This window comes from Abramis brama (genome assembly GCF_963993115.1).
Source record: "Abramis brama genome assembly, chromosome: 1".
In the NCBI taxonomy this organism is placed as follows: domain Eukaryota; kingdom Metazoa; phylum Chordata; class Actinopteri; order Cypriniformes; family Leuciscidae; genus Abramis; species Abramis brama.
In genome coordinates this window covers 21,553,207-21,575,603 of record NC_139963.1, presented here as the reverse complement: position 1 = coordinate 21,575,603, position 22,397 = coordinate 21,553,207, and the positions used below count along the sequence as shown (strand labels likewise).

The following is a 22,397-nucleotide window of genomic DNA, read 5'->3' as shown; positions in this document are numbered from 1 at the left end:
TATTCCACCTGAAAACTAGACATGGAAAAAAATGCATTTGTGCGTCACTAAGAATTTATTTTGAGAATTCCTATTAAATTCAAATTTGAATTGAGGCTGGAAACAGGATGCAGAAATGGAATTCGAATTTGAACTAAAGCAGAATTAGAAGTAACTGAAATTCACTGTAAATTGTAACTAAAAAAGCTATTTGTCAAGATAAAACTGACAAGAACAATAGATAGATCACCCCTTAATTCTGTGATTATCAAGAGATGTGCTATTTTTTTTTTCCCTGGTCGCTATACTTTATAAACTATTATATTTATTGTCAGTATTAAAGATATATTAATATCATCGTTCATTGGAGTGGTCAAAGACCCTAAGACTTTTGTCGCACATAAAAAACATGAATAGACATAAAACAAAATTGACTGTATTCGAGGACTTTTGTGGTTGAAATAAAAAAGAAAGTAACAAATCCTTCCCTCGTGGGTCAATTTGACCCCCTTAGGAATAATTGGAATGTGAGGAATGCTTCAGTACACATAGAAAAACCTAAAAATACTCAATTTAAACAAAAAATGCTAAAACTTTCCCCAAAAATTATTGTATAATGTCGACATCCCTATCTGAATGCATACTGAAGAGAAATTACTTTAGGACCCAGGGGAAATAGCTAATTTGCTCCATAGAGCTAGTCATGAAATATCATGGTATATACATATATATATATATTATTTTTTTTATTTTTATTTTTATATATATTATTTTTTTTGCAAAGACACCCAATGTACGAAATATTGTGCTGAATTAAAAGGGTTATGTATGAAATTGTGTTATTTTGAATTTAAGTTGAAAGAATGTGCTTAAAGTATCATTAAATCTATTATCTATTATAAAGGTAAATAAAATAAAAATCTCCAAAAAAAATCCATTAAAAAAATAGGATCAAAATGAAATAAAATAAGCTTTCTGGACAAAAAAAAAAAAAAAAGGGTTATTTTGAACCGTGAGGGAACACTGTAAAAAATGATCGTAATTTTAACGGTAAAAGACTGTAAAAATGCTACAGTGAAAAACTGTTAATTGGTTAACAGAAAGTTTCCGTACTATATACGGTAAATAACTGTGATAGATCTAACGGTACATTTAATGTAATTTTACTGTAACATACCGTTAAATTTACAGTTTTTGAAAGTGAAAAAACAACTCATTGTATAATTTACAGTGAAAAACCGTAAATTGACATTCCCACAATTCCCTGTGACACTTCACATTTGATGTATTTTTGTTGAAATAACTATGTTTGTTTCTTCATAGTTTTCTTCGTTTTTTCTAATCAGTTATGTACATTAGGGGTTTATGTTACATTTAATGTTGTTAAATTAATGTTTATTGCATTTTTAAAATTTCATGTGTTACCATGATGGTGTTTAATGTTTGTGTGAATGTCACTGTGCAGCTTCTATATATATTAGTATTAACTTTCTTGTGGAAGAACTGCTTGTGTTGAGCTTTGATTGATCATGTGACTCTCATCACTGCTGTGATTGGTGGTTATCAGTGTACAAAACAGATATTAATACTTCAATAGGACGGTAAATTAACTTTATATCATATTACTGAAATTTACTGTTATATTTACTGGATTATACTGTAAAATTGACATGTTGTTCAGAATAGCACGTACATTTTACAGTTTAAACCAGTAAATATAACAGAACTCCAGTGTGTTATATGCTGGTTTAAACTGTAAAATGTACATGTTATTCGGTAAAAGCAATTACTGTTTTGTTGTATATTTTACGGAATTGTTCTGGTAACCCCAGCTGCCAGTTTTTTTCCGTAAAAACTACGGGATTTTTTTTTACAGTGAAGGATTTGTTACAAAGTGCGAGGGAAGGATGAGGGTTAATCATATCTTGATGACTGTGACTTACTCCTGCTTGACTAAGGAGTGAATCTGAGGATTTTCTATAACAGCAGGTGTTATACTGATGTATGCTGAGCTGTCCTGCCCTGGCTGGGTCATCTGTGGTCTGGACGGCCTCCTCTATGACAGGAAAGACTCACAGGATGTGAATCAGGTGGATCTTGGTTTGAGGAAGGACAAGGAGTGTGAATTAAAAACATTTCATTATGGTATTGTTAGGGGGTAGCAGTTTAGGATCAGATGTTTGAAAGAAGACCCGGAGACAGAATTATGATAAATTGAAGAAATGTTTTACTGAAGATAGTTTGCAGTTTCAACAGCAGTAGTCAGCTTCAAGACTCACACAGGAGTTCGTAGGCCGCCCCACTTACAGTTACAAAGATCACAGCAATTATACCCTACACCAAGGTCCAAGCTACATCCTTGCTTCAGGTTGCAGTTTCTGATTGGCTAAGAAAAAGTGTCCTCTCAATACATCAAGATAATACGTTCTTTCTCTCAAGGAAAGCTACACTTTAGTCTAACTGGAAGTAAGGCTTTAACAAAGAGATGTTCCCTTAAACTATAGACTTCATTGACCCCTGTGACCATAGTTGTCAGAGTACCCTAGAAAAACAGATGTATGTATTGACACATGTTGAAGTTCTTTCTCAAACAAAACAAAACATCTTTATTTCATTTCTGGAAGCCGGGCTAAATGAGCAAGCACTGTTACTGCATTCATATCAAATACAGACATTAGAGAATACATGAAAAGAACATTTCAGTGATCACACTGGTAACTTCTATAACAAAGTAAAATCTCACAAGCCTAGAGAAATCATTCAACTCATGTGATATTTAGAAGGAGAAATATTGATTAATACCTTGATTATAATCACTCATTAATTATACATTTAAGCAGCAGTGGATTCCAAAATCCATCCCCTTCAATATGATTCATGCAACAATACAAACACAATTAATTATCAGTCACCCTGCACTTTAGTACGAGCAGAAGTCAACACTGCACTACATTTGATTAAAAAAATTAAAATCTTAAATTGGCACAAGCTACTATTGAATATAAATACCAATAGTTCTTATATTCGTATCATCAACAGATACTGTACTTAAAGCATCTGATCGAGATAAATCATGAGGATGAGTTTAAAGCACACACAAATATGTTAAACAAAGTCTGAAATTTTAATATTCATCCAAAGGAAAAACAGCAATAGTAGCAGTAATGGACACTGGCAATACTTAAATATTCTTATTCTAATGAGAAGCAGAAACATAATGCGAAAGTGACTCTGCCATCTATTAATGAATCATTGGTTGAGTTGCCAAGACAGAAGTGCTTGTGGTTTCAGCTAGCCCATCCTTTGTGTTATGATCAGTTAAACTTCACAGACCACATTGCTAGAAGTGCACAATCTTGCAGATTTGCCTTGTACAACACTGGGATGATCCAGCCATTTATCGGAACACGCTACTCCTGGTCCAAGCTCTTGTATCCACTGGACTATTGTAATGCTCTCTTGGCCACTAACATCAAATTCAAGGCACTAATGTTTGCCTACAGAACAACCACGGGCTCTGCACCCCATACCTAAACTCACTACTTCAGACCTATGTGCCCTCCAGAAGCTTGCGTTCTGAAGGACAATGGCGCCTTGTGATGCCATCCAAAAGAGGGACAAAATCACTTTTACAGACCTTTACCTTTACTGTTCCCTGCTGGTGGAATGACCTGCCTAACTCCAACTATTTTCAAGAGACTGATAAAGATGCATCTTTTTGTGGACACTTGACCCATTAATACTAGCTCTTTCTGTTTGACAAAAAAAAAAAAAAAACCTTGCTGCACATACTGTGCTAGACTAACTAGAAATTATCACTGCACTGTTGCTTACATTGTACTCCCAATTTGTAAGTTGCTTTGGATAAAATCTAATTGTATATCAAATAATAACTGCAATATTACAGTATAAAGGTATTGTGATAGATGTGAACAGTAAAGGGAAAAAGAACACGGAGGCAGCAGGCTACAGCAAACGGGTTTATTTCCACAGAATAGGGTTACAAAAGTAAAGCAAATGTTAACCCAACTGAGGTAAGCCAAAGTATTTATAAAGAGAAAAAAAAAGAAATAAAAAACAACAACAAACAAAACACTTTCACAATAAACACGAGTCATTGCATTTGCCTCTCAACGATTACAGAGGTCTAGACACTGCAGGACCTGTTCTCTCACAGAACACCACTAACTCATACAGAAACAGTTAACAAATGTATACATTGGTGGTCAGCACCAATTAACACAAAAAGGGGGATACGCAGACACAAAATGGCCATTGCACAAAATAAACATAAAATATACACAAACAAACACTTTAAATAATACTGTCAAATGACTTCACTTTATAAATGTGCTTCCTATACATAAATAAAAGAAAAGGAAGTGAAATAAAAAAAAGAAAAGGAAGTCCTTGGAGTCCCCCGGGGCACTTGCGGCCCGATCATTGGCTGGAACCATATGTCTGTAGTTTCCGCCCGAAGTTCCCGAACCCCATTTGACGGTGCACCAGCTCACGGGACTCACACGTAACAAACAAGCAAACAGAAAAAGAATGGTAAGAATAAACTCAGCAAACTAAACAACGTTAAAGAGTGTGTGCACTTAACTCCAAATGAAAGTTTAAATAAACTAAGTTTATTAAACCAAAATAATGTTGTTGTGCCTTCTTTACTGTAAACAAATTCCATTGAATAAAAAGACAAACTGACCTGACCCAGGCTCACCAACATCCACCACACACTCCCCCACTTCTGGTTTCACGTCGGCAGGCGAGAAGGAAAGTCAGCCATTACATTATCTCGACCAGGGACATGCTGGATGGAGAATCGATATGGCTGGATCGACAAATACCAGCGGGTAATCCTGGCGTTTGAATCTTTCATGGGGTTCATCCATTGTAGCCCTTTATGGTCTGTCTCAAGCACAACTCATGTCCAAGCAGATAATACCTAAGGGTATCAAGGGCCCATTTTACACCCAAACATTCCTTTTCAACAGTGGAGTATCGAACCTCCCTGGGGAACAACTTGCGACTGATGCAAGCTACAGGATGTCGATCTTCATGCATCCCCTGGAGAAGAACCGCTCCTACTCCAATATCTGAGGCATCAGTTTGCAGTATAAAGGGTTTATCAAAATAAGGACAACATAAAACTGGCCCCTTAATATCCTGAAGAGCCTGCTCTGCCTCCTCAGTCCACCAAATCTGGTTCGGACAGTTTTTCCGCGTTAAATCTGTAAGGACAGCTGCCCTCACAGAAAAATTGGGTACAAACCTCCTGTACCAATTTGCCACTCCAAGAAAGGATCTTATCTGAGACTTCGTCTGTGGAATGGGGCAATTCTGTATTGTCTGGATTCTTTGAACTTGAGGTTTAAATCACCCCATGGCGATCACATACCCCAAATACTCAGTTTCTGCCGTTGCAATGGAACACTTGGAAGGATTAATGGTGAGCCCAGCTGATCTAATACGGTTAGTAACCACTTCCAGATGTTGCAGGTGCTCTTCCCAAGTCGAACTGCAAACGACAATGTCATCTAAGAAAGCAGCTGTAAAGTCAGTCACACCTGCAAGTACCTGATCGATGAGCCGCTGGAAAGATGCAGCAGCCCCATGAAGGCCAAAGGGCATCTTACAGAAATGGTAAAGGCCCCAAGGGGTCCGGAATGCTGTCAGCTCCCGGGACCTTGCACTCAACGGGACCTGCCAATAACCTTTAGCTAAATCAATAGTGGTTAAATAATTGGCTTTACCCAATCTGGAAACTCTGCTGCCAGACATTTTACCATTTTTTTTTTTTTTTTTTACAGTGTAGGTTTCTATAGAACCCCACTGAACCTTTTATTCTAAGAGTGTATGTTATCACATGAATTACATACATGTTCTATAAAACTTTTTTTTGTCTTAGATCTGAACTATAAATTGTTTTATCATTTACATTTAAATAAACGTAATTTTTGTGACATATTTTGCTTATGCATGTGCTATCCTTCTTAAAGGAGAACTCCGGTCAATTTTAACATTTTTTTGTAAATTTGGAGTGCTGTCAGTACAGAGAACAACAACAAAAATCGGTGTTGCCTACACCGTGTTATCCTTTTTTTTAAATTTGCACCCTGTTGACTTCAATGGGGCAAGTTTTAAACCTGCTTTTAGCCTCTTAAAGGACAAATCCAGTGAAAAATGAACCTGGGCTTAATTAACACATGGTTACCGAGTCGATCGTTCCCTGCGATGCGTTTTCATGAAAATCGAATGTATAGCGTTTTATCTTTAAAAACAGATTAGCTCATAACAGTAGTATATGGGGCACAGAGTAAGTAAAAATAAATCGCTAGTTAATACCACTAACAAGGCTCAAAATAGCCTCACACTAACACGGTAACATAATGAGGGTCCTTACATACAAACCGAAGCATTGAGAACTTTGTAAGTGTACAGACAGTTTAATAAGAAGATACTTTATAAAGACAGTACATTACGCGTTGACATGCAGGATCCATCTTGGAAAACAGTCTCGACTAATCGAGCCACGAACGCCGTCGATAGGATAGCTGGTCGATAGGAATTACGTTTGTGAAATCTAACGTAGCACGGCGTTCGTGGCTCGATTAGTCGAGAATGTTAAAACCCCAGGTTCATTTTTCACTGGATTTGTCCTTTAACATCCTTGATGTGTCATTACAAGTGCACAGCCAATGTGAGTGATTCCTTCAAAGTGAACATGGGTGAATCTGACTGCAGTAGATGTGAAAGATATGAATAAAAAAATATATATTTCAGCCAGTGCTCATACCTGTATTAACATCCTGTTTTCGGTCGAAGTCCATAGTAATCGATTGTCGAGTTCACGCGCATGATCATTGGTAACTAAACCCATGGGCGTCGGAAGAAAAAAAAAAGTGGGTGGGTCCTCCCCCAGAAAAATGTTACTGGAGTAAATACCATTTCATGTAGGCTATTCTGGTGCCTTTTAATTAAAACAACCCAGGTGAAAAAGACGTACTATTAAATATATAAAAAATGTACTTGAGTATGTTTTTAGTACAATACAAATATACTTTAATGCATTTTTAATACATTTAACAGTACGTCTTTTTCACCTGGGAAGTAAACTAAACTCCACTTCACGTCGGGCGGTTCTTTGCCTCCAAGTCGTGCATTAAATGCACAGCTATTCGTGGATTATCCCGCTAATACCATGGTCATCTGCCAGCAATGACAATTTAAAGCTGTTATTGATGTTTGCAATGCAATATTTGACTGGAAAGGTACAACGAGCGGTTACTTTCGTCAGTTGCGGCTCGTTGAGAAATATAATGTAGCGATTCAGCGGAGTTTAATTTATTAGGGAATTCCCTAATAATTGGATTTGACTGACAGCACTATGAAAAGACAAATGCGCTGAATCAGAGACGGTAAAAGTAAGTGGGTCCAATATCATTGGTCTTAAAAAGTGGGTGGGTATATACAATGGTTCCGACGCCCATGACTAAACCTATGCACGTGAACTCGACAATCGATTACTGTGGACTTCGACCGAAAACAGGATGTAAATACAGGTATGAGCGCTGGCTGAAATAACATCACTTTTATTCATATCTTTCACATCTACTGCAGTCAGATTCACTGTGTTCACTCTGAAGGAATCACTCACATTGGCTGTGCACTTGTAATGACACATCAAGGATGTTAAGAGGCTAAAAGCAGGTTTAAAACTTGCCCCATTGAAGTCAACAGGGTGCAAATTTTAAAAAGAGGATAACATGGTGTAGGCAACACCGATTTTGTCGTTGTTCTCTGTATTGACAGCACTCCAAATTTACAAAAAAAATTTCTCCTTTAAAGTCGGCATGAACTAGGCTCGTTTGAGATGACCAAACAGCCACAGGTGATCACCGCGAGATGCACGCCGGTTAGAAATGTGACCGAGTGTGGTCCATCTGCCGGAAGCTAATTATTTTAGTCGATAAAGTTTTAAATATGGATATTTTTCTTACACAAACACATCACTTCATATTTTAATAGCCTAACTCCGATTGTGTTCGTCTGAAAGAAGAATGTCACATACACCTAGGATGACTTGAGGGGTGAGTAAATCATGGGCTAAATTTCATCTTTGGGTGAACTAACCCTTTAAGTGTGTTAACTACTGTGATTTCCAGAGGGCGCTAATGTTAACTACCCACTAGAGGGCAGCAGTAAAACACTTCAAAAGGGAACAAGAATGATCTGCTCCCTGAAGAGGAAAGGTCTCCGGACATTTTATTTGGAGGGGCAGAAACGTATGTGCATTGAGAATTAAGAAACATGAGCACAGCAAAGACATACTTGTTTGATATATTTTTGCCATCTTATCTTTGCCGCTTATCCTGCTATGCTACTGTTATGCTATGTTGTAATACATATGTTAGTATAACAACAGACTGTTAGATTTAAGGATTCTTTTATCCATCTGAAATGAGTAGCTTACTCTTTTTTTTTTCTTTTTTTTTTTGGCATGCTTTTAACAGTGACCTTCTTTAATTTTTCATAGCACTGTCAGTCTTTCTGTTTTAGAGTGACACATTCTATTCTTAGACTGATGTCCCACTTTTGCTTTTAATGAAATCAGGAATAGTATTCCCTCTCCTACCTTTCTCTTACCTGGGTGTTGCACGCTTGTTAAAGTCACCATGAAATCAAAATACACAATTCTTATTTTTTTATGGAATTTTGCAGTATTGTAAATTATTTATCTATCTATCTGTCTATCATTATTTGTTTAAAATTTGTCCTTATAATCTTTCAACAAAATAACTTGCCCTCCCTCTTGCAGCTCATCTCTTCTCTTCTCTGATGATGTGTTTGCTGGCACGAGGGCGGGGCAACCTGTCACTCACATGACATCACAGCAACAGCAAATTTATCATCTCAGATGAATAAAAGAATCCTTAAATCTGACAGTCTGTCTTCAGTCACTGAATCCAAACTGGTTGTGAACTAAGCAAAAAACAGCTAAATTGAAGTCACCATCCACCATTTCTTACTTAAAGTTTGAAATAACCTAAAGCCTCCAGAAATACAAAAATCCTCACATAAAACATGATCGTTAGAGATTATTTGATATAAATCTGTGTTAATCTTCTGGCTTTGGCCTGGGTTCTTTTAGGCACGATTTTCTCATCCTCCTCACGCGTGGTGTATGTGTGTAAGCATGTGTGGAGGTGGATTACACATAAAAGGGCGACTCTATAGACTTGCTGAGTTGCTGTGAAATGATAAGGTCATGCTTATCCAGTACACTAATCTCCCCCTGTGCTCGGTGATTTCATACTTCACTGGGGCCAGTATGGGATCAGAGGGATTCCAAGGTTTCGACACACCTATCCAGGATGCTCATAAACGAGGACAGGAAGAGACGTGCAAATTTGTAGCCACAACTTGTTTTTATTTTAAAAATTGTACTAGCCCATTGATGTTAGAAAGTCAATATCAAAACATTTATACACTTTAATTTCAAATTTAAAGTTGACATACAAGCAAATTCTTCTTTTTATTCCTTTTCTCTTCAGTTCAAACCACTTAAAGACCCCTTTCAAACTTTGTTTTGTGGGTAACTAAAGTCTTAAGTGTGCCATCTATTTTTTGTTTTTATAAACTTTTAAGAAATTATGTACAATGAAGTTTGAAAATCTGATATTGATGTGCATTGTGAGAGTGTTTGCTATGGACGTTGTGCGCAACGAACTTCGGTATAGAGCGATGCAGGTATGACATCAATTTGTAGGCCAAAACGCGGAAACGAATTAGCATTTTAGCACACGTTTTTTGAATGGGGTTTTTGGTTAAATGGTTGAAATAAGGTCTGTGGTGAACACAAGCTCAAGACACTTTCACGTTTTATTCTACGACATGAAAAACATCTGTATTACCACACTCAAGATTTTTTAAGCTGATAAGTGTCCTGAAAAAGGCTGTTGCTATCAAGTATAGTTAAATGGGACTACAGAGGCTATCGAGGAGATTAAACGTCATCACGCCGGACAGGTAAACTCATTTCACTTTTACAGCATCGTTATGCTCTTAATTGTGCTCTTGCAAACTTTTCTAACTCAAACTTTCAGGGAAATGTTTTTAGATAAAAACTGAAAGAGTTGTGGGAAGCTTTGTGATGGTGATGTTGAAGTCATAGGAACGTGGTGTAGTTTGTTTATAGCCTACCTTTAGCTTTTTACTTGCGACTATTTAGGCTTCAAAATTCATAAAAGTTTTGTTCATCTGTGATAATTATCTTTATTACAAAACGTGTAAATATCATAAACTTTTGTTGATCATAGAGCTTGTTTTTTTGCAATAATGCATATGGGAAAATCCTATTGGGTTGTTGTAGAGGGAACCAGTGTGATGCTAACAGCCGATTGGCCTACATAGTGACATACCTGCACCACTCTGTAAAACAGGTTGCATCTTTCAGGTCTTTTGAATGTGCTTCATTAGATATAGAGCCGTTTTACTAAAGATACTTGAAAGGAGCGAGCAAAGATTAGCATAACCAATGATGCATAATGCAGATTGATAGACGTTTTTTTTTTTCTTCTTCTTCTTCTTGCTAACATTTAGATATTTAAATAGTATAAAACACCAACAATAAAAAGAACTAGCTACAGTAGGTAAACTGCCGTTAACACTTTGGCTGCATCTAATATCGTGTAGCCTATATGCCTACCCTTATAGTAGGCTATACTGTAGGTCAAAAACAGTAGACTATATGACAAAAGAAGTATGTCCGAATTCACTTTACTCATATAAGAGTAAGCAAAAAGTACCCAGATGGTCTAACTTCCGCCGAGATTCTTAAGTGCGCATACGATGGTCACTTTAGTATCCCATGAGGCCAGGGGAGAGGATTTGTGAATGGCAGTGAAGTGATGCAGTTGACGCTGACAACAGTTTGACAGTGACAACATGGCGAATGTAGTAGGCCTACATCCGGAATGGATTACATTCATACTGTATAGAACGTAGGGCCTATTTTTTTAGCAGTCGTGATGTATTTACTTTTTTTAAATAAGTACCTGCTCAAGAGAGTATGCGATTTCGGACTCAGCTTTTCTTTGACAAGCGGATGCAATGAGACCTGCTTTCCTGTTTGTTCATGTGACGTTGTTCGGCATAAAGTAAACTAAAGTAAACATTAAAAAAAACTAGCTAGGCTACATAGATGGCATCACTGTATTTTTTGCATGCTGAAATGATAGGCCTTATTTCTTGCATTTATTGAATTCTCAATAAATAAATAAAATATTTTACAATATATATACTAGGCTATTTAACTCTGATAGATAGATCGATTTTTATATAATTAATAAATAAACTTATACATTGTGAGTGTATTAAAATATGATATAGAGTATCTCTAAGACATGTCAATATAAGACATGGTTAGACGCAGCCCCCTAGGCTATATTGCATCATGCTTCTTGATTTTCCTAAGCACTACTACAGGTATTTTTCAGACGATATGAAATCTAGCTCACATTGGTCGAACATGAGGTTGATGTCTCCACCTCCCTCGCATGTGCAGCCCACCCCTGATGATGTGTAAGCTAAACCCCCACCTCTTGTTGTCCCCACGGTAATACCGAGATGGAGATATAGAGAGACGCGTCCTGCGGGTGGACACATTACAGAAGAAAAACTGTTGACATTGAGTCGTGGGTTGAAGAATTTATTGATGAAATTAATTCATTCTTAAGATCTAAATATCCCCGTTATCTTTTGTTTCTTTTCATTACTGATTTTTTTAACCGCCACCCTGAAGTTCATCGTTGTCATTTTGGCCGCCGGGATGGTGGCGTTTATCGGAGCGGTCATCTGCATCATCTTCGCGGTGCACAGCGGATCTCCACCGGCATCCGCGGCCGCAGCGCAGCCCCTGGCCGACAACCAGTCGCTGTCACCGGGCGCAACCGGGAAGGCTTTTTCCTCCGGGTCCGTCGCTCGATCAGGACCGCTGGACGCTCTCCACGGTACTGATGCGACAAGCCGAGAACGGGGAGGACCGGAGGCGCCAACATTCTACGGTTTAACGGGACTAGGGACCGGTGGAAGCGAACAGCAGGTCACCTACAGCAGACTCATCTGCACCCCTGTCCCCGCCGGTGAGTGCAACCCGAAAAAGTTTCAGCAACAAGCGGACGACCAGTCGTTATATGCGGGAGAGGACTGGGGGTACCTCCGCACCACCGCCGAGGAGCTCCGACAGACCGTCCTACAGCAGAAAGATGAGATCCTCACCGATCAGAGAACCATACGGGAGCTAACGGGAAAGCTTTCGGAATGCGAGAGTGGCTTGAATGGACGGAAGGTCCCGGAACGGAGCGCAGGACTTGGGGATGCGCGAAAAGACAAAAAGGAGCAACTCATGATGCAGGACGATGCGGGATCCTCAGTACGGACGGCTCATGCGGTGGAGGAACTGGGGCATGCCATAACTCAAATGAAAGACCGCATTGAGAAACTGGAGGTAAGAAAACCGCAAGACCTTGTAAGATATTTATTATGTGGCTGAGAATCAAGTTTTTTATAGATCGATAATAAATGTCTGAGATGATAATAATGGGAAATGTAGCTTATATGAAATTTAAGAAACGTGCCGAGTTTTTAGAAATGTAGCGATCATGTTGATTCCAAATATTTGTAAATAATAATAATAATAATAATTAGCCTATACACACACACACACACACACACACATATATATATATATATATATATATTATTTTTATTTTATTTTATTATTTTTTTAAGTAGGCTACTAGAGAAAATAAGCGTAAAAGTAGGCCTAAACACTGTTCTTGGATATTATTATATAAAAAAATAGAAAATAGGCATATCTGTGGTCTGTGGAATGACATTATTTAGATGGCATAAATTATTTAGATGGCGTTTAAACAAAATATAAAAAAAAACCCCAAAAAAAAAAAAAAAAAAAAAAAAAACAACAACATACATTTCAGTCATTAATTAGATATCCCCCCCCCCCCCCCCCCCCCCCAAAAAAATTTTTTTTTTTAACTAGGCACCACAAAAATATATATCAAACTTCATTTTGATTCAGAAATGGTCATTCAAAAGGATTTTGAATAAATGAGCGTATAGCCTCAGATAAAGCTGGTGCTAGATAGCTACTATCTGACCTGTTGATAAACGCGATTAGTATTATAGCAGCCTGTTTTGAACATGTAAGAATAGGTGCTGCAGTGTGCTTGTAAAGTTCGTCCCTCCGCGAGTCCTGGATTGCGTTTCAGCTCACGTACGATCGCGCGCCTGTGCCGTGATTTATCGCTGTGCGCCAAGATGCGCGTCCCTGATTGGGTTTCGATGGAAATATGGGCTAAGTGAGCCGATTTCATGGTTTACCAGCCTATGGGAACAACAAATTACATCCTCATCAGGACCATATTTAGGGCATCTGATTAACCTCGATCTAACCCAAATCTATCAGTCTGAAAACCTAGACATAGCCTGCTAGAAGGAGCAGTTAAACAGCCCATAATTTACATACCAATACTCAAGAATGTATGTTTTAACCTGAGCCTATCAGTGACTCCAGCATGTGTGACAGCAGGGGAGAGATGAGAAACATGACACACACCACTGAAAGCATATTATGGACTCCTGCAGCTGCGAATGGGAGCTCTGCAAGCTAGTGCAGATGCCTTTGTAATGATCCCATCATAATAGAATAGAAATGAACTTGTTATTTCCATGCAATTAGGGAAATTGAAATTGGTCTCATTACACATCCAACCTCTCTCATACTTGCAGGAATCCCCATCAAGGGGTGCAATATTTGCTCTGAAATATGATTCTGTTTAATTAATCAATTAAATAACATGATGCATTATTAAATCTTAAATTTAGGCAGGGTTTGATTTGATCGGAATATAAGATGCATAACCATTTACGCTTGAAAAGAGGTTAATAATTGCATTTTGAGTAATAAGAATGAGAAGTTTGTTAAATGCATTCACTTTGCATTGTTAGATTGGTTGCATTCATGTAATGTTTATAAATGAGGTGATGTCTTCACAACACACAGGACAAAAATGACTATGTCTTTTTTACAGTCTGAAATGGCACCGCCGGCGTTCAATCATACCGACTCAAGCTCACAGAAAGCAGCAGGTGCTGCCTCTAGCGCTGCCCGTACACCAGTGGCAGCTGCACAGAGACGAGTGGAGGATCTGGAAGGAGAACTGAAGAGAAAGATAAAACTGCTGGAGGAAGAGAGGAAAGCTCTGCGCAAAGAGACACAGAAACATCAGGAGAATATTGATTATGGACTGGACACTGTACAACAGCGGATAAGCACTCTGGAGAAAGGTGAGGCAGAGGTTGGATTTACTGCTGGAAGAAATATTGATTTTAAAAAACTGATTTGACCAAAATCTTCTTACAGAGATAGTTCAATCAGGGAAATAAACTTGTGTCATCGTTCACTCGCCCACAGGTTTTGTTCCATGGCTTTCTTTCTCCTGTGGAACCTAAAAAGATATTTCAAGAATCAAAAAGAAATATATAAAAATATACTTTTTTTTTTTTTTTTTTGCGCAATACAATGGAAGTCATTGGGGTCTAATGTTGTTTGGCTCCCAGCGTTCTCCAAAGTACCTTCATAATGTTTCGGAACAACATGAGATTGAGTATAGATGAGAGAATTTTCTTTTAAAAACGAGCATGCAAATTGATAGTGATAGTGAAATTGACAGAAATTGTATGTATATATATGTATGTATAAGTGTATTACAATGGAAATCATTTTGCAATGAGTCAAAACTAATGTTCTGATAATGAACAGCAGGTCACAGATGCTGTCAATAGAGCTTAAATTGTATTGAACCTGGAACCGGCCTTTAAACTCTTATCCAGTGTTGTCTTCTCTGTGCTTAGGTTTAATTCAATTCACTCTTTGTCATTCATTCTTTCTTTCTCTCTCTGTCTCTCTTTCATTTGATTTCTCAAATTCTTTTTCACAGGTGTCTCTGAGAACAAGTTTCCGGAGGGTTACAGGCTCTCGTTCCCTGTACGGAGCACTTCCATGTATGCTATCATAAAGCAGGAAATCCCTGTCCTCCACGCTTTGACTGTCTGCATGTGGCTCAAACCTGGAAAGAGCATCTTGGGAACAACAGTTTCTTATGCTGTTTCTGACCAGAGCCATGAGTTTGTGCTTCAGCAGTTGGTTCATGGGCCAATTGAGCTCATCATTAATAATGAGGTAGCGCATCACAGCACGATATTTGACAGAAGTTTGTAACGATTCTGATTCTGATGTTGGTTCCTTAAACAACTTGTTGTTCAACGCTGTTGAATCGGTAGTGCTGGGAACTCTGTATTTTAAATATGGTGAACATCTGCCTTAGCAAAAGAATTCAGAACTGACTGTAATTTGCCGAAGCGACTTTGATTTCCCAACCATATGAATGTACCTGACTGAGTATAGTCTGTGCTTTTAAAGTGTGAACGTCTAGTGCATGTTTACATTTTAAAAAACAATAAATAAAAAAAGGTTCTGTGTAAACAGCCCCTTAGTCAGCAGATTGAACCATAATATACAGTGAGGAAAATAAGTATTTGAACACCCTGCTATTTTGCAAGTTCTCCCACTTAGAAATCATGGAGGGGTCTGAAATTGTCATCGTAGGTGCATGTCCACTGTGAGAGACATAATCAAAAAAAAAATCCAGAAATCACAATGTATGATTTTTTAACTATTTATTTGTATGATACAGCTGCAAATAAGTATTTGAACACCTGAGAAAATCAATGTTAATATTTGGTACAGTAGCCTTTGTTTGCAATTACAGAGGTCAAACGTTTCCTGTAGTTTTTCACCAGGTTTGCACACACTGCAGGAGGGATTTTGGCCCACTCCTCCACACAGATCTTCTCTAGATCAGTCAGGTTTCTGGGCTGTCGCTGAGAAACACGGAGTTTGAGCTCCCTCCAAAGATTCTCTATTGGGTTTAGGTCTGGAGACTGGCTAGGCCACGCCAGAACCTTGATATGCTTCTTACAGAGCCACTCCTTGGTTATCCTGGCTGTGTGCTTCGGGTCATTGTCATGTTGGAAGACCCAGCCTCGACCCATCTTCAATGCTCTAACTGAGGGAAGGAGGTTGTTCCCCAAAATCTCGCAATACATGGCCCCGGTCATCCTCTCCTTAATACAGTGCAGTCGCCCTGTCCCATGTGCACAAAAACACCCCCAAAGCATGATGCTACCACCCCCATGCTTCACAGTAGGGATGGTGTTCTTGGGATGGTACTCATCATTCTTCTTCCTCCAAACACGTTTAGTGGAATTATGACCAAAAAGTTCTATTTTGGTCTCATCTGACCACATGACTTTCTCCCATGACTCCTCTGGATCATCCAAATGGTCATTGGCAAACTTAAGACGGGCCTTGACATGTGCTGGTTTAAGCAGGGGAACCTTCCGTGCCATGCATGATTTCAAACCATGACGTCTTAGTGTATTACCAACAGTAACCTTGGAAACGGTGGTCCCAGCTCTTTTCAGGTCATTGACCAGCTCCTCCCGTGTAGTTCTGGGCTGATTTCTCACCTTTCTTAGGATCATTGAGACCCCACGAGGTGAGATCTTGCATGGAGCCCTAGTCCGAGGGAGATTGACAGTCATATTTAGCTTCTTCCATTTTCTAATGATTGCTCCAACAGTGGACCTTTTTTCACCAAGCTGCTTGGCAATTTCCCCGTAGCCCTTTCCAGCCTTGTGGAGGTGTACAATTTTGTCTCTAGTGTCTTTGGACAGCTCTTTGGTCTTGGCCATGTTAGTAGTTGGATTCTTACTGATTGTATGGGGTGGACAGGTGTCTTTATGCAGCTAACGACCTCAAACAGGTGCATCTAATTTAGGATAATAAATGGAGTGGAGGTGGACATTTTAAAGGCAGACTAACAGGTCTTTGAGGGTCAGAATTCTAGCTGATAGACAGGTGTTCAAATACTTATTTGCAGCTGTATCATACAAATAAATAGTTAAAAAATCATATATTGTGATTTCTGGATTTTTTTTTAGATTATGTCTCTCACAGTGGACATGCACCTACGATGACAATTTCAGACCCCTCCATGATTTCCAAGTGGGAGAACTTGCAAAATAGCAGGGTGTTCAAATACTTATTTTCCTCACTGTATTTGGTTATCATTACCAGAAGTGCCGCGTACGCAACTGATACCTGATCACTGACTCAAATCTACTGGAATCTAAAACGTAATGACTTGAATCATCAATGGAACATGACTGGGACTGATCAGACCCATATTATTTAGTTTAGAGCCATTCTCACCAAGAACTATTACTATGAATAACAATAACGATAACTATATCAGCCCAAACCTGCCGCTTTAAATGCTCAAGCTCTTTAAAGTCCAGTGGGTTCTGATTGGTTGTCTATGTTTTTATCCGTCATCAGCTGGAAAAAAAAACATTCTGAAAGTGATTCCAAGGATATTGTTTCTCTGTGCTATTATTGTTATAGCTGTGATATATATATAGCTTCCCTATTCTAAGGGAATTAGAACGAGTATTAAAACTTTGTAGTTATCATCCTTATAGTCAATAGGCCTTAAAAGGCAGAGTGAAGTTTTAGGATGTTTTTGGTAAAAGATGAACAGATGCTTAGACTGACCTCTGACAGCTCTTACGGAATGTTAAAGCAATTGATTTTTTTTTTTTGCCTGTGTGTTTTTCAGAGCTGTAATAGTGGACAGTAAGATAATCTCTCAAGCTTTCAGGCTGGTCTCAATTATCTAAGCACATGGACCACAGGATCAGTCTTTGGATTGTAATTTGGATTTTCTTTTTTGGATCCTCCATCCTTTAGGTGGCGCTGGTACCTCTCAACTTAACAGTGGGCAGATGGCAGCATATGTGTGTGAGCTGGAACCGGAGAGCTGGAGCGTGGCATGCCTACCTAGGGGGCAAGCTAAAGAGTGAAGGAAGCGGCCTGGCAACCCGGCACAGCATCCGACGGGGAGGAACCCTCATGCTTGGCCAAGAACAGGTACGTCAGACTTTGGCACTTGTAACTGGTTGCCAGACGGTGGTCAAGATGAGCAGCATTTGGGATTCACACTGCACATACTGTAAAACTCACGATGTTTATTTATCCTTTCCTTTACCTTTTCCTGCCCTCTTCATCCCTTACATTAGAACAAGTAGGGCTTAAAATCATTTTCTGGTCCATGTTGTAGTCTGAGGTTGTGCTTTAAGCTGTGGACTGACTGTGATTAAAAAAAAAATTATAAAGGAAACCATGTTTCCAAAAAAGATGTTTACATGTTTTCATTTAGCATGGGATTTTTTCTGGGATTTTTCTGAGATGTTACAAACGATTCCAGTATCATTGGCTATGCAGAGTTTATATAATACATTTGTGGATGTGTCTGGGACCATTTTTTTATATTGGAATATAAGACACCTTAAAAGACACACTGAAATGGTATTTTCAAAATGAGGCAACTTTTTGATTAACACTGATAAAACTAAAAAGGTCCCACTATCAGTTGTCTCAGTCTCAGAAAGGGCCAAATGTCAAATGTTCTTTTGCTGTTTTTAGGGCCGTATGAAGTTTAAATGCAATTTTGGACAACTACAACAACAAAATTGGGTTTTGGGTTTTTACACCATCAGATTTTACACTGATAACACTACTATTTTTGTCATCGTCTCACTGGGTGTTGCTTAGAAGTTAACTGTTGCAATGAGTGCTTCTGAGGAATAAATAAATAATTTAATAAAAATAATTAAATCAAATAAAAAAAAGTTTTACAAAAACCACACAAAAAGCCCTAAATGTATTATATATATATATATATATATATATATGGATCTGGTTGGAACAAAATTCCAACAACAAAGTCATCAGTTTTCTCTTATGTCTTTAAAATAGTATCTTTTGTCTTTTATTCTATTGTCTTTTGTCTTTAAAATAGTATTTTAAAAAGCTGTAAAAAAAAAAAGCTACAATATTTACCAGACATTTATGAATTTTATCTGAAGTAATACCACTCAAAAATATTATAATTGGGACATTAAGTACCAGGCATGATAATTTAGTGGCAAAGGCAGGTAATGAATAAAAAAAAACTTTGTCACTAAGTCACTCATTCAATTTCAGTGAATATTTAGCATTTTTAATATTTCCTGTCTCCTGCAGAGCTCAAAGGGCGGTCTTCGTTTCGATGTGTCGCGGGCTATGGTGGGAGAGCTGTCTCAGTTTAATGTGTGGGACCGGCCGCTTTCACACGTAGAGCTCTCTGCTCTTGCCCACTGCAGCACAGGGATGCTGGGTAATGTAGTCCAGTGGACCAGCCGTGAGGTAGAGGTTTTCGGAGGCGTCACCAAGCAACCGGCCGACCATTGCCAGCATCGCACCAGCGCCATTCAGTGATGGGCTTCTGAGGGGTTGTTTAAAGGGTCAGAGATGGTTTCAGAAATGGAAAAGATTCATCAGAAAACCACGCCACCATCAGATATGTATGTTGATTTCAAGGCAAAGTTTGCTGAAACAAGCATCACTATCATTACAGCTCAGGGTTAGTGATTTGAACAAACCCCTAACCCTAAGTGTTAAATTTCAGCGCATATAGCTCGTCCCACCATTTGTGCTACAAACAAAAATGATACCTCAAATTGTGTGACTTGTTGAGGAAGAGTGTGCTCTTATTTTTAAGCAAGCCAACAAATTCACTTGGTGGATGAGAAAATGGGTGCAAATATCCTATAGATTTACTGAGTCACATTTACTGTTGTTTGGTGAATTTTCGCAAATGAAATACTGTCTTTTCAATTGGAATCCAGGTGAGAGCGAACGATTTATCTGTGCAACGAGTTCAAATTGGTCATGTGGATTCGCCATGTTGACCAAAACAAAGCTTCTTGGTTTGAATGTGACTTGTGAGCTATTCTTTACATATTTAAAACGAATTTTGGATTCCAGGGAAATTTCTGCCAAATTTTGCTAATGTGACCATTTCTAGGTCACTTTCACATCAATGTCCTAGCAACCACCTTAGCAATATACTAAAGACCATTCTGGACACCTTAGCAAATGCATAGCAATGCCCTGGCAACACCTTAGCATCATGGGGCGGGTTTTGCATGAGGAAGTATCAAGATTTAAATTATTGACATTTTTTGTACTAGTGGCAAACATCATTTGATGTGTGATCTTCAGTTTCAGTGCTTGATAAAACGATTTATTTTTTACCACAGTTCAAAGTTTTCAGATTTGTTGTTATTTATACAATGTAGCCTATTTGATTGAAATTAGTTTTGAAAAACACACACACGAACAGCTGGGAATTTCTTTGCTTTTAGTCTTGCATTTTTTATACTAGGTTTTTTTTGTATGTTTGATCTATTCAAGGTTTTTTTTTTTTTTTTTATGTTTTTGAATCACACTGTTTCTATGGTGATCACTCTAACAGACTGAATCCTATTGGTCAGGCCAGTCCTGAATTCTCCTCCATTAAAAACCCTTCAACATCATCAGAATCACATCGAATTAGAACGAACAACAGAAAAAGGAGCAGTTGAAGAAGGCATTTGGCCAGATGAATACTTCAGCAATATTTCAACGAATAGCTATTAATTAACCTTTAAAGCCATGGTTTTTGAAACCCTTTATAATGTGGCATCTGCAATGACATGCTTTCTGAGAACTGTTTTCAGTGTTCCTGTTCAACGTAATCTGCCAATATCTACAGACAAACAAATATCTTCTCATGCTGAGAAATTAACAAATATAGCCTATAAAGATTTATAAAAAAATCTACTCAAGAAAATTATTTGTAAAATAAGCAACAAACATTCCGTATGATGAATGTATATTATTTACACAATATGTCTATCTATCTATCTATCTATCTATCTATCTATCTATCTATCTATCTATCTATCTATCTATCTATCTATCTATCTATCTATCTATCTATCTCTCTCTCTCTCTCTCTCTCTCTCTCTCTCTCTCTCTCTCTCTCTCTCTCTCTCTCTCTCTCTCTCTCTCTCTCTCTCTCTCTCTCTCTCTCTCTCTCCATAACTGTGACTGAATAGACATCTCTTGATAAAGAGCTTATGTAAATTACATCGCACATATGATATGCTTTATGTGGATTATACTCAATGTATTTCTGTCTAAAATGCAGCAGGCTGAAAAATGCCTATTTTGTGGCCTTGTCAAACACAAGAATGCTGTCCCAAATGTGCAGTCAGAAGACATATATATATACGGACACACAAAACTGAGATTATGGATGTCATTTTGTGTATGTTGCAAACAGTTGTTTTAATGGCATGTGTTTTGAGATTCCGTGGCCATACAGTTGAACTGCACAAGATCATCATAATGTTTTCAGCACTAAATATATTTTCTTTCTGATGTATAGTTGCTATTGTTAGTGTAATGCCTGTTTGTTTGCATTTCAGTGGTCATTTTGTGATGTTCAATTTGTATATGAACAAGCTTTGAATTGTATTCAGAAAGAGTGGTTTACAAAATGATTGTTTAATACTGTTACCTTTTCTGGAATATATTTGCTTTTGAATGAAGAAATGTATTGGAAGTTGGATGTAAAGTTCTCTTTTTGCTTGAAAATTTTTCTACACTGAGAATTTACTCATTTACATTTTTCTAATCTTTCTTCTATCATAATGTTGATTTCTTGAATTCTGTCTGTGTCTTTGTGTTGAAATTGAGATCAAATGTGTTAATATCAAAGATGGCAATGAGAATAAAATATATATAGCACAACAAACACTAGTGTTCTCTTTCATCTCTCTCTCTCTCTCTCTCTCTCTCTCTCTCTCTCTCTCTCTCTCTCTCTCTCTCTCTCTCTCTCTTCTTTACAGAAGCAGGGGATGTACAAATATCCATGATGTGAGAGAATGTAAATTGCTTTCGAGAGGCTGTGCACTATTTCTGTTTATTAGTCCCATTCATCCTTGTTCATATTGACTGAATGTAATTGTACACACAAAATGTATACATATATATTTGTATGTATACATACATATTTGTATAGGTGATCACCATATTGCATGTCTTTGCGTGTACGGTCTAGTTTTGTCATCTCCATCTAAATCCAATCTTCAATGAGACAGCTAGATCTTTCAACTAAAAAGAGCATGTCAATGTTTCATTGTTGTAAACATGATTGCTCTTGGAGCAAAGAATTATTGTCATTTATGAGTATGTATTACTTTTGTGTTGCCCACTTGTGTTTTTGATATTTAATCACTTCGTGTATTTTATAGTCCTCTACTGTATTCATTGTATGAGTGGATTAGACAACACATCCTCCATCATCTGTGCACCAGCCAACAAACTGAGCCAGCCATGT

At 37.9% G+C, this 22,397-nt stretch overlaps 1 protein-coding gene across 1 annotated transcript; it reads left to right on the top strand.

The window, feature by feature from the left end:
* The first annotated feature begins 11,598 nt into the window (after positions 1 to 11,598).
* Positions 11,599 to 21,806, top strand: nptxra (neuronal pentraxin receptor a). Its single transcript, XM_084125794.1, has 5 exons — positions 11,599 to 12,490; positions 14,097 to 14,352; positions 15,006 to 15,247; positions 17,879 to 18,058; positions 19,214 to 21,806. The coding sequence occupies exons 1-5, from the start codon at positions 11,813 to 11,815 to the stop codon at positions 19,445 to 19,447; spliced, it is 1,590 nt and encodes a 529-aa protein (XP_083981920.1). The 5' UTR covers positions 11,599 to 11,812; the 3' UTR covers positions 19,448 to 21,806.
* Positions 21,807 to 22,397: the final 591 nt, after the last annotated feature.